Genomic DNA, 13195 nt, shown 5'->3' with positions numbered 1-13195 from the left:
TCATTTAAGTGACAGGAAAGAAAAAAGAATGAATCTGTGTAAGGAAATGTTTTCACACTACGGTGTGAAATGGTTTCAGTTTTTTCAATAATTTTAGCTGTTTAAACAGTAAATAAGGGATATTTAATATAATGTTAGCATTTACCTGAATTGTGAAGATCGCTACACATCTTAATGCAGCTAGATTGGTTTACAGGAGTTATTACAAGTGCAAAGATTTAGTATGAAACAAATATTTATGTTTGTCTTTTACCCACTGAGAAATGAAGATTGACTTTTTGTTGTTTCAGTCAGTGGTACTCAGATAAAAGAGAAATACATTTTCACTAGAACAGGTGTTCAGTGAAAACTCAAGATTTTGTAAGATTTGCCACAAAAAGATCTTTTTTAAAATTTTTGTTTGACCAAAACTTTAGAAACTGAAACCTCTTTATAAGGTACTGATTTTTTCCTCTTCCTCAATTTTACTTTTTTCTGAACTCTCCTTAATCCTTATTCTCAAATTTACAGGATATGATTAATTTTGCCAGGGTCTGTCTTCTTTTATGCATTTCTTTCCTCTTTCTAAGTATAAGGCATCTTTTTCTTAATTTTTCTGAATTAATTTATTGTAGATATGTTTCTTCTTACACCCACCAGCAGAACACTAGAGGACCTTTGACACTAACCTTTCCCTTCCTCTATTCACTAAATTAAATTTGTCTTATTTGAATAATTCATTATGGTATTCTTTATCCTTGTAGATTTCTCTTTTAAGTCATTACTTGTTCACCAATTCATCCAGCTTTCAATAAAAAAAAAGCACGGACCAGATGCCTTTTATTCTTTACTTTTATTATTTCAAAAATTGTTTACACAATATATACAAAATGGCAACGTTCTCAGATCTGTATAGGAGTGGGGAAATGGGGAGAGGGGCTTTGCGGATAAACCTCCAGCTTGTTAGTGCGCTGCAACATAAACTATTAAAGCACTGCAGATGTCATACAATACTTACTAGTCAGGGTGACAAGTTGCACACAGCAAATGCTCACAAACAAATTCGACATAAAAAAGGGAGAATGACGAGAAATACTGGTTAGATGTTCAGTGAGGAGAGAGTTTCATGCAGGGGTGAGAAAAAGAGTGAAAGGCGAGAGGAAGGAAATAAATCTAAACGGACCAGCTGGGAAGAAATGGAAGAAAATGAAAAACTAAGCAAGAGGGAGACGAGAACTGTGTGTCAAGGATCAAGAAAGGAGTTTATGAAGGGATACAGTAACAAAAGAGCAAAAATAAATAAATGAAAACATGAACATGACTGACTAGGAAAAAAATAAATGAAAGTATGTTCAGTTAGTTATCAAAGGATGGATTCTCTTTAGACTGAGCCTTAGATCTGCACAAGTGAAACCTGTGTAGAAATTTACATCAAACGTTACAGATGAAAGTCGTTTCTTATCCTATGAGCACATTTCAGAAACCTAAACTTAGAAATCAACGTTCTGCATGTCCAGACACATTTTAGATAAGGGATCTCAATTAGATTTCAAACTTAACTCTATCAATCTTACAAAACAAAACAAAAAAAAAGGAAAATGAAACCAATAATTGTACACAGATTAAGCAAACAGAGCAAATGCACCTGGACAAACAGAAACCATCGGAACAGGGTCATTGACAGGTCATCATCTTTAAAACTAAAACCCAACATCTTCAATATTTGGATTAGCAGCAAAGAACCACATCAGCAGCAGGGCATGTTTATACATTTCGATAAGAGAGGCTCCCTTGTTTTCAACCAGCTGCATGGCTGCAGTGTGGGCAGGTCAAATCAGGACTTGCTCACAGCTTCACTCTCTCCGGCAGCCATCTGGAGGAGGTGCACCCACTTCCTCACTCCGTGTGCTCCTGCAATGCCCCAGCGCTACGAGCTGAAGAACGAGAGGCGTGGCGGTGCGTGGGAACGGGGAGTGGAAGGAGGGGGAAAGATGGGGGGCAGAGGAGAGGGTGGATGAAGGGGGAAAGAAAAGACAAGTTGAAATCATTGTCAAAAATATCTGTAGTAACAACGATCAAATTACTGCGACCCATTCACTTGTTACTGATTTGTCACATTTCCCACACATCATGGAGTCTTAGCTTGACATCTTGGAACGTGGTATTTTGATTTCTTATTCACTGCAGTAAAAATCGCCACAACGCGTAGCACAACCACCACCACCCCACAAACATCCAAAAGCAAGTCGCATAAATCATTTATGAAAATAAAGGAACTCTCAAACTTACCCAGGAGTAAACAAAAAAGTATTCACTATTTAAATAAAAACAAAATTTCAAACATGACAATATTTACAATATTTCTTATCGAGCTTGTACAACAAGCCTGCAGCTCCCCTTGTTGTAATACAAGTCTAATACACCGAGGTTAACATCTGCTCTGATCATTCCATAATACTGAGCTGAAGTTTCCCCATTTAGGAGAGCAGGAGAGACGAGCTTCAGAATAATTTGACAAGCAGCAAAAGACATCTGTTGTTTGGTTCTGGGGTTCATTTACCACAATAATGAGACAAAGCTTTACCCAATTAGAACTTCAAAGATCTCCATCACCGGAACTAACTACTGGCATTCTGGATGGTAAAAAACAAAAAAGTATATATATATAAAGCTCCCTAAATATTGCTGAACATTTCATGACAAAGTGAAAAACATCCAATTAGACATATCTTTCATTTACAGTTCAAGTTTTTAAACTTTTTAATTAGTTGAAACTTTTATTTTACAAATTTCATAGAAACAATGAGTTTGGCAAAAGTACTAATCTGCACTTGGTTCACTGAACTCTTAAATTACTGTCTACATCTGTTTAAAACTTATTTTGCAAACTACATTATGCACTTCTCAGACAGTAGAGTGCATGTGTGCTGTAAAACTTTTTTTTGACATTGCTAAATTATTAGAACCCTTACTGTGCAAAAATCTACCTGTGAATTTTCCCTGAACCCTGACACATTTCATAATTCTTCTGCCATTCTATGAAAGAAAAGCCAATACTGCTGTCCAAAGAAGAAGAAAACAAAACCATTGAGTGAAGACGCCTCAGCTGTGCCACCATCCAGCTCCTTCCAGAAGTTCCTCTTTCTTACCAGCGTTGCAGACACAGAGCAGCATACAAACCAGTCGGTTCTCCTTGGCGGCCCTGTCAGGATGCAGATTCTCCGTAGCGGCGTTTCTGTATAATGGCTGCTAAAACGTCCCGATGGATGCAGAAAGGCCTCGTCGCTGCGGTCCGGCAGAACGGAGACGTGCTGGATTCCAGACGCCGGTGGGACCTTTTACCTGACGCCAAGGGAAGCAGAACCTCATCTAGTGGTCGATCGAATCCGCTTCATCTTGATGAACGCTTATCAGAAATAAAGTCAGTGCTCCTGAAACGTGGGACTTCTTTGCAGCGCTGCTGTGTTAGAGCCCATCAGAGTAGAAGCTCAGGAGCAGCAATTCACACCTCAGTCCTTTTCTTTCAGGTTGACGCCACAGGCAGACGGGACGCCGGACGGGAGATACAAACCACCAGCTCTTCTTCCTGAAATAGAACCGCCATCTTCTCACAGTCTTTGCGAGCAACCAGTCGCACCGGGGCGGTTCTGCAGGCTCCAGAGGGCAGAGAACGACTTGACGGGGACCCGTTTGAGACTTGGATCTTCAGGTCTTTAAGCTGTTGACTTGAGGAAGGAAAAACATAACAGAACACTGTTAGCACTAAAATCTGCGAGGGGAGAGGGAAAGGATCCATGAGGGTCCCTGACCTAGATGTGAATGCTTAGTGCTTAGATGATCTAACCCCACGTATAAAACTGTTCCCTCTGTTGTTCAACCAATTTAGTGTGTTTGGACAGTCTTTAATTATTAATCTGCTGTTTTCTAAGACAAGGTAATGTCTTGAATGGATGTGTAAAGACTGAGTGTACTAGTGAGTATCTATATGGATACTACTGCCTGCTTCTACATTCTGAAGGGCTTTGCAAAGAAAGTAAGGATCTATGCTGATCCCTCTGTCTCCCTCAACAAGGTCACCCTACCACCGCCCTCCCTCAAGAAGCAGCCAAGCAGGCTGTACTGGCTTTGCAGTCTATCTTTTTGGGGTCGGAGGGGGCGAATGAAACACCTAGCCCAGTTAAAAAGGCCATACAGGAGTCTAAACACGGAAAGCCCAGAGTTTTCTGCACATATTCAACAGGAAGGTCGGGTCTGAATCTGTGAACACAGAAGAAGAGAGAGGAAGACATGTCAGCTATACATGAAGCAACTAAAAGTGTGGAATACTCGGGCGAACCCATATAACCATCAATATTAAAAAAAAAAGTTAAACTTGCTGAGTGCCGCATTTCAAGTGTTCACTTTTTGTAACTTCTATCATTATGGCTTCCAGTTAATGAAAATCCTGATTTCTGGAGCATAACTCACGTTTTGACAATGGCCCGAAGAGCAAGCTTTCTCTCTCTTTCTACAAACTTGTCAATGAGATAAGAAGCCATGCGTGGCGCTTCCTGGTAGAGCTTAAAGAAACGATGGTAGTTCCCCAGCGCCCAGGCGGCACGGAGTGCAAGAGAATGAGCGACACACTCATCCGCTCGCAGAGCCGGGGTCAAGTACACCAGCTCGGTGATCTGATCTGGAGGGAAAGGGGCCAACATGAAAACGCTGAAAAATGTTGCCTTTTTTAGACCAATTATGACACAAAGATGCAAGCTTACCTCCAGAGTTTTTAGTGAACATGTAATACAGCAGTCTATAAGCTGTAAACTCGCCAATATTCTCTGAGGGATTATCCTTGTACAAGGCCTTCAGCTGAGTCTGGCACTGGTTGAACTCCTCATGATCTCCCTAAGAGTCCAAACAGCAATAAGATAAGCTTAGAAAACACACCTTTGCAAAAAATAAGCACATACACAAAAACACAAACGAAATCTCACTTTTTCAAGGGCGATGCGTGCATGACACTCATACACTTCCACTGTGAAGTCAGTTCGAATGCCTTGGACCTGGCAGGGACACAGTAACAAAAGTTATTTTTTAGTTGATATTTTTTTCTGTTTTAAATTAGGAGACTAAAATGACAGCAGGCTAATTCAACGCACCGTGAGGTCCTGTCGTATGGACTTCATCTGCTCACATGCATAAGCGTAGTCCTGCTTAGTTTTCCAGTGGGCCTTTACAGCTAGCAGGGACTTCCTTAGCACCTGACAGAAGACAAGAATGGAAACAGTTCAAACGTGAGATCTTTAGTCTCTGAAGGCTGCAAACATTGTCAACATTTAACTCTATCATTTTAAAAGAACAGGTCAAAGATGCAGAAGAAGTACAACCGGATGCAGTGAGGAGCTTTTTATGAAGAAAAAAGCTCCTCACTACTTCTTTTCTTCTAGGTCAGACATTGGGGGGAAAAAAGGAAAAAGAACTCTAGTTGGAACATGATGTGAAGTTATGTAGAAATTCGTTAGACTCAGAGGAATTAATTTTCAAGTAAACATAAATTTAACTACTATGATCCAAAATTACAAACTGTCCAGTATATGGGTAAAAACTGAGGGGAATTTGTGTTTGCATCTTCTGAATGGCATACCTGTACGGGGCGGACAGTGGAAGGGTCGGGGGCGCAGGTGAGCCTCAGGTAGGGCTTGGTGATGTCATGACATGAGCCCACGATGGGGCAGTCCTCCCAGCTGAGGCTCTCCTGGGTCCCATCAGGCAGATCCAGGGAGTTGATGGAGAGAACCAGCGGCTCAGAGCGAAGCTGCTTCTGAAAACGAGCTGCTCTGCTCTGCTTCTTAGCTTCCCTGTTTGGGTCATGGAAGTCCATACCAGCGCTTCCCCCTTTCCTCTTTTTTCCAACAGTTGCATTTGAATCATCCATGTTCCTAAAAGACACATTTTTAAAATGTAAAGCTTTTGTAAAACAAAAGCACATTAGAGATACATTGAGAAACTGGCTAGTGCTTTCAGCTTGACTGCCCCGGATTAAAACTTCATTATTTTTCCCATCAGTGAATAAATAATCTCGACACACAACTACATTTTACTAAAGACTACACTCTTCAGTGTGATGTCATTGCAGAAGAAGGAAAAGCAGAGGTTTACCACAGGATGTCAATTTGTGCCTAACAAATGTTTTGTCAAAGTGGTGGTTTAACTACACTACAGTAGTTAGAGCAATTCATGCTCATTACCAATATAAAATGCTAAAGGAAACTGTCATTTTAGAGTAAAATATTATTTTACAACACAGTAGGAAGGGCTGCCAATTATAGCTCTTAAAGAGAAAATTGGTATCAGATGATAAAGCTTTACAAAACTGAGTCCCAAATATCACATTTATTCACCACTTAAGAACAGGAATGATAAATAAATCAATGACTAGTAAATTCTAGAGATGTTCATCCTACCGTCTTCCTCTGTTGGCCTTTCCTCCTCTTCCTCTGCCTCTCTCTCCACGTCCCCTATCCCTGTCGTTACCGCGACCGCGCCCACCTTTCTGTCCTCGTCTTGACAGCTGGGGCTGCAGGTCGCTGGACATGCTGCTGTCTGACTGGGAGCCAGAATCACTGGACAGGTAGGTAGACATCAGACATCTTAGCAATCAGCATACAGGACACTTCAAGTATTCGAAGCAAAGGAGGGCAAGACTTGAATCTTACCTGCGCCTGTGTCTTTGGTTGCTTCGATCTCTGTGTCGGCCGTGAGAAGGCGAAGGAGAGCGGGAGGAGGATCGCGATGAACTAGACGATGGACTCCTTTGAGAAAAAATGTTCCTGTAGTTACCTAACCTGTGGCCAATTCCTCTGCCCCTGGAAGCAGCCCCCATTGTACTTCCTCCACGCATCATGGAGTTATCTGATGTTCTCTGGGGTAGAACAGTTTCCCAACGAGACTGCTTTATCTTTAATCTGTGGAAAACAAAAGCCCAGCTTCAGACAAAACTTTACTGATGCTTTGCTATGAGAACACCTCCTTAAGAGAGCAATTAACTCACAAGACTGGTCAAAACCAAAAAGAAAATAAAACTAACATCTTCCTGGCAGTAATTAGCTTCTACTAACAATTTCAGTATTCAAAGCCAGAACTGAACTCACTCTGGTAACGGCTCACGGGTCCAGTCAATTGTGTAGGCAGAACCATCCTTCAGACGCTCCTGGAGGACTTCCTTTAACACCTTCTCGGTACGATCCTTGTCTTCCTCCGTTTCGCAGGCGGTGAAACAGCGTTGCACATACTCTTTCATCGCTTGCGGCCAGTCCTGGGGTCTGGAGAGGAATTTAAGGTCATTACCAGTTCATCTGGTTGTTAAAGAATGAGTAAAGCAAGTCTGACCTCATCTGGGCCGCTCCGGGAGCAGTGCTGGCAGTAGCTGGTGAGGAAGGAGCCTGATTTAACCCGGTGGGCTGCTCACCTGGTTGGAAAGCCTGACTGGAAACTGGGGAACACTGAACCTGATAGGGCCTCTTGGAAATATTAAATTTAACCGGTGCTATTCCTGGTGCCTCTGTGAGAGCAAAAACATTTGAAGCAAACAATTATCACCGTTTTCCCTCCAAGAAAGCAACATAAAAACTAATGATGGGGAAGCTGTAATGTGAGAAAAAGAAAAGCTCACGTTTCATGCGGTGCCAGATCTGCTGTCCTTGTTTTTGGTTTTTATTGGCCTCTCCGCGGCCCGGCCCAGGTGAGTACTGACTCTGCAGCTGTTGCTGCTGGGAATTATTCTGAGAAGGCTGGTAGGAGTTCGGCGCCTGGAAACTCTGGCCATAGTTTGGTCTGCCCTGGGAGTGATTGTACACTTGCATTTGGTTGGGGTCACTGGGCGGGTATGACATGCTATTGTTGTTGCTGTAAGAATTTTGCGAAGCAGGCGGGGCGTACTGGGAATTGGGGAGAGGGGGGATAGGTGAGGGTGGTGGGGGTGGGGGATTCTCTGAGGTGGTTGGGCTCTGGGGAGGCTGGGGGGTGGCGGGTGGAGGGGGCTGTGGTTGGGAGTAGTTTGGGGTCTGGTCTTCCATTCCAGGCACAGGGGGAGGCTGTGAAAACAAAACAGTAGAATCAGGAAAACTTCCACACAACTGTGCATCAAGCAACAACAACGATAACAAAAACAAAAGAAAAATCCACTGGTTTCTAATTTAATTTATAAATTTAATCATATCTTGACTGCTTCGTCAGAAGATCTGATTTTGTTTGTTGATTCCAAAACAGTCACTACCATAACTCATCATCTAAAAGTAATTTAAAATGTTACTTCAAAGAAAAATACACTCTATACCTGTCCATTAGAAGTTGGAGTTCCTGGATATGCTCCTTGAGGCACACCATACTGATTTGGTGGGTATGCAGCGCCATACTGAAAGAGACACAAGAACAGGAAATCTGACTTATTTTTTTTGTCAGTTGTCATTTTACTGAAGACCAGAGATATTGTTTCAACTAAACAATCAAATCTCATCAAGCTGTGAAACATGATCAATGATTCTAAAGAATTTGTTTGGTGCAATAAATGGCAGGCTACTAGATGCATTTATGCACTCACAATAATATCACAGTTGCACTTTTTTTTTAAAATTACCGTATTTTCCGCACTATAAGGCGCACCCCATTATAAGGCGCACCTTCAATGAATGGCCTATTTTAAAACTTTTTTCATAAATAAGGCGCACTGCATTATAAGGCGCATAGAATAGACGCTACAGTAGAGGCTGGGGTTACGTTATGCATTCATTAGATGGAACTGCGACAAAGGGAATGTCGACAAAATAGTCAGATAGGTCAGTCAAACTTTATTAATAGATTACAAACCAGCGTTCTGAAAACTCCGTTCATTCCCAAAATGAACAGCTGTTGCTTCCTCCACTTCCGCACCATTGATTGTTCATGTTAAATTCTCTCGCTGCTGCTTTATGGGTTCTTTGCACCTCAGCTTAATGATGTACATCGAGCCGAAGCCCCGACAATAAGCTGGAGAAAGGTTTTAAGATGTTCGCCTCGTTATACACAGATACGAAGGTGAGTTTTACTTTCTTTAAACTTTGTGGCTAACATTAGCTTTAGCTTATGCCGGACATTTTTCTTGTAAAAATGTGCTATTTAAGTATCTAAACATTTTTCATCCATTCTAACGGACAATGTTTTTACCTTATGTTCAAGTATATTACGTGGTTTATTGTCGTTATTGTCAGAGACCAAGTAATGGGGATTTTACGGTTCAGGCTTTTCGCTTCTGAAACACAACAAGCCCATAACTTAACAGTAGCTCTGGTGTTGGAGTTCTAGTTCAGCTGACTGTTCAGGTTCAAAGTTGTTGCTTTTAGAAAAATATGGCCGTGTTCCTTAAGGTTTCCGTGTTACTTCGCTTTATTAGTTTTGCATGTTTCTTGTGAAGCAGGACGGTGTTTACAGCAGTGTGTACCGGCGGATCAGTAGCTCAGCTGTCTGGCTCTGGTCTGCTCTCTCGTTCCCATAAACTCTCTTTCAGGCTGAATACAGAAGTGATTCCATGGAAATAACACAGGAAGCTCCTTTATCTTGTTCTTTAGGCTGAAGAAGCTGATCCGGAGTGAAGTGAAGGCTGTAAACTTTGCTGTGCGGCGTTAGCTTTAACTGGTAGCGATGAATATTTACAAGCCACCGTCTTCTTAATTCAGGATCGTTTGGAAATCCATGAAAACTTAAAAGCCCATTATATTAGGAAGGCAGCAATGTTCATAGTATTGTTTTATTTGCGTCTGAAATAAGACTTTGTCTTTTCTAGCTGTCATGGTAACTCAAAGCGAAAAAAGAGAGCCGCATTTGCGCATGCGGTTGTGACGTCAGCGCGGCAGGTGCAAAGAGCCCATTCCCGTGTTCTACTGTGTGACTGATCGCCTTGAGCTTAAACTCTGCGTTGTAAGCGTGTCTCTTAATAGGAGCCATTTTGGGGTCTTTACACAAAACCCAGCTTGCACCGCTGGCTGCATCGGTGTCTGCTTTCCCGTTTCTTCTTCTACGGGGAAAATGAAGTTGGCGTCTGCTTTCCCGTTTCTTCTTCTACGGGGAAAATGAAGTTGGCGTCTGCTTTCCCGTTTCTTCTTCTACGGGGGAAATGAAGTTAACGTCTGCTTTCCTGTTTCTTCTTCTACGGGGAAAATGAAGTTGGCGTCTGCTTTCCTCGTTTCTTCCTCTACGGGAAAAATAAAGTCGGCGTCTGCTTTCCCGTTTCTTCTTCCACGGGGGAAAATGAAGTCGGCGGCTGCTTCCCGTAGTTGCGAGACCTGTTGTGGCTCAATATTGGTCCATATATAAGGCGCACCGGATTATAAGGCGCACTGTCGGCTTTTGAGAAAATTGAAGGTTTTTAGGTGCGCCTTATAGTGTGGAAAATACGGTAAGCGTAGCCCGACACTGTATATTTAAAATAGCATTGTAGGATGCACAGCCTTGGGTAAAAACAAAATCGACCCCTTGCGCCATAATTATGTCCATGCACATATCAGTTCCCCTTTAATTGATCAGCACCGTCAGAGCAAAAGATTAAAAGTTGTATGCCACAATCTCTCCACAAAACTGGGGAGTTTGGCAGATATTAACAGGAAATTGGCTAACTTTGCTTCTTTTCTTTAATGGTAACAGTGTAAAACTAATAGTAAAAGTCTATTTCAGTATTTTATTGAGCCAAGTGTGTTTTAACAAAAGCAAAAGCCATTAGGAAAAATTTTTCCAATTACTCTGATTATAGACACATAAAAAATAGAATACACCAATTTGTTGGTACAAAATAAGCCTGCTAAACACAATCTATGAGCAATTTATTTCCTCTGTACTCACAGGTCCCATTTGGTAGTAGTAGTTGTAGGGGTATGTGTATCCAGGGTAATGCTGCTGAGTTTGCTGGTACCATGGATAGTACTGCTGCTGCTGAAGAGCAGCAGAGTCACCAACTGCTGCCTGAAACTGGCCTGCCTAAAATTACCAACACAACAACAAAATCTTTTGTATTAACAATAATAAACAAGCATTTAATAGGAACAGAAGTCAAAGTAAACTACAAGATGCTTTAGCAAAACCCAAAGGACAAGCACTAAACAGCTTAATTAAGACATATCTGTGGTAATGTCCTTAACTGAAGTTAAGAGTGGATCGATATTTACTGATCAGAAGTGGCAAAGGCCTTAAATTACACAGTGACAGATGCAACCATTTGATTTAATGTTTCTTAACATTAAGGATGGGCAATATGGACTTAAATGTGATTTTATTTCTTTTGTGATGCTTACAAAATAGGCAATAAAAAAGTATTTAAAATCATTCAATCATCGTCATTATAAAATGCATAGCTAAACAGTATACAATAATCAAATATTAAAATATATTGATTTAAATGATGCCCTTTCAGAACCAACAATGAAAAATGATTATTAACTTTGGTGTTTTGTAGACTTAATCAATTGGACATAGTTGTCAAAATAAATATAAATTCTTAACTTTTTCCATGATAATGAGTGTCTTAATTGCACTTCTTGCCACATACATAATAACACTTTAAAGTAAATCTTGCATGTGAAACAAAATTAAAAAAAAATAAAATAAAAAGTGATTGCATTCATAGCAACTCTTTAAAGTATTACTATTATGTATCAATAACAATTCTGGGTTTGAAATGAAAGCAACCAATGATTAAGCATCTGAAGATTTAGTACACCCATAGGTTCATAGATTCTGTAGTGTGAAACAGGTAAGCTGCAACAGAGATGAAGCACAAACCTCGGCCGTGTTTCTGTTATCTTGTGAATTCTTAGAAGTTTTGTTGATTGATGCAAGTGCTTGTCGTGCTTTTTCCCATTCTGGATTTTCATGCACATGGCCATCTGCAGCAGGGCCGTAGGACCTGCCATCAACAAAAATACAAATACTTGGGATGCGTTTGCCAGATATTTTTGCTAGAATTCAAAAACTGACTGGATCAGGACAACAAAGTCTCAATAACATAACGAATTACCCCACAGATTAGGGTTTACCCAAACACGTCAGGTCAGGAGCAGTAAAGCAGCATTTGCTTTATTTGCATCAGCAACACATTAGGACTGGCCCAGCTCAAAAGCTATGATATTTAATCTCTGCAAACGTGAACTAGATTACCGTACCCTTCTGCTTTCTAGCTGTTGCCACCTCATTTTTCGAGAAATGCAACACCCTAGAATTTATGAAAACAAAAAATACGTTTTTATTTTCATATTTTTAATGGGGATGTATCCCAACTTTTCATTTTTAAAAACATTGACAAGCATCGAGTTTCTCCGTTATTAACCCAGCATAATATGTTTGACCTATTATCACATTGTCAGATACAGAACGTTTAATAAATTGCATTTTTTTAAAGTTACATTTTAGCGAAATAACTGCAACTAACGCGTTACCCTTCCGTTAGCCGTATCAACGGCCTACATACAACCCCGCACATTTCCTGTAAGCGAGGCATAAACCTAATGCCATTACCGGTAATGAAATAAAACAAAACAAATTAAAGACATGATGTATGTTCATCACACGATATTTATTTGAACTAAATTAACGTTCTCGTTTTAAAGAGTGTGACCTACCAGTTGGTTGTAGTGGTCGCCTGAGCCGTGTTGGCCGCCATTTCACTACAGATTAGCCGTTAGCTTCAGAAAGCTAACCAGAAAAACTAGGCTAACACCGTTAGCCTTAGCTCCTCTAAAATCCCTCAGAAGGTAAACAACACTAAAAATCCAACCTGAAATGTAAATTACAGTGGGGACAATCAGTTGATAGCGAATACAATTATCTAAACAAAGAAAATAAACGTTAATACACCCTAACACAAGAGGTAAATTAAAAGAAAACAAGCAGACATTCATGTATCTGTTCCTTCTGCGTTGACGAACAGCTCCGTCTGAGCAAACTACAGAGCTACAAAATGGCAGATAAGTTAAACTGGCCAAGTCGGCCAACGGCCTCCCCTTGTTTATTTCCCCCAGCGTAGTGTCTTACAGGCAGAACTGCGACACGAACTGCGCTCATATACTGTCCTGCTTCCCGTTCCCCTTAGCCAACCACATTTAGAGTTTAAGTTTACTTTGAAACAGTATTTGTAACTTGTTCTGCCCATAAAACAAAATAAAGCGACTTCTTTATGCCTTAGCAGACAGGCGCAGGGTATACTTAGCCAAAT

At 40.9% G+C, this 13195-nt stretch overlaps 1 protein-coding gene across 1 annotated transcript; it reads right to left on the bottom strand.

Annotated features, from left to right (window-relative positions):
- Nucleotides 1-813: 813 nt before the first annotated feature.
- Nucleotides 814-12922, bottom strand: leng8 (leukocyte receptor cluster (LRC) member 8). Its single transcript, XM_028012892.1, has 16 exons — nucleotides 12876-12922; nucleotides 12603-12757; nucleotides 11767-11890; nucleotides 10831-10965; nucleotides 8297-8374; nucleotides 7634-8054; nucleotides 7351-7522; nucleotides 7113-7283; nucleotides 6678-6926; nucleotides 6426-6584; nucleotides 5606-5900; nucleotides 5121-5222; nucleotides 4956-5024; nucleotides 4737-4866; nucleotides 4447-4654; nucleotides 814-4236 (listed from the first exon to the last, which is right to left on the bottom strand). The coding sequence occupies exons 2-16, from the start codon at nucleotides 12641-12643 to the stop codon at nucleotides 4074-4076; spliced, it is 2517 nt and encodes an 838-aa protein (XP_027868693.1). The 5' UTR covers nucleotides 12644-12757; nucleotides 12876-12922; the 3' UTR covers nucleotides 814-4073.
- Between the last annotated feature and the right edge of the window lie 273 nt (nucleotides 12923-13195).

The sequence above is a fragment of the Xiphophorus couchianus genome, chromosome 3, assembly GCF_001444195.1.
Source record: "Xiphophorus couchianus chromosome 3, X_couchianus-1.0, whole genome shotgun sequence".
NCBI lineage: Eukaryota > Metazoa > Chordata > Actinopteri > Cyprinodontiformes > Poeciliidae > Xiphophorus > Xiphophorus couchianus.
This window is presented reverse-complemented; position numbering and strand designations above follow the sequence as displayed.

Excerpts from the sequence above, each read along its gene's own strand:
- leng8 (XM_028012892.1), bottom strand. The coding sequence starts at position 12,643 with ATGGCGGCCAACACGGCTCAGGCGACCACTACAACCAACTG. Across the intron at positions 6,927-7,112 it reads ACCCGTGAGCCGTTACCAGA|ATTAAAGATAAAGCAGTCTC; the intron begins GTGAGTTCAGTT and ends TGTTTTCCACAG. Across the intron at positions 4,237-4,446 it reads CTTCGGGCCATTGTCAAAAC|ATTCAGACCCGACCTTCCTG; the intron begins GTGAGTTATGCT and ends CTGTGTTCACAG.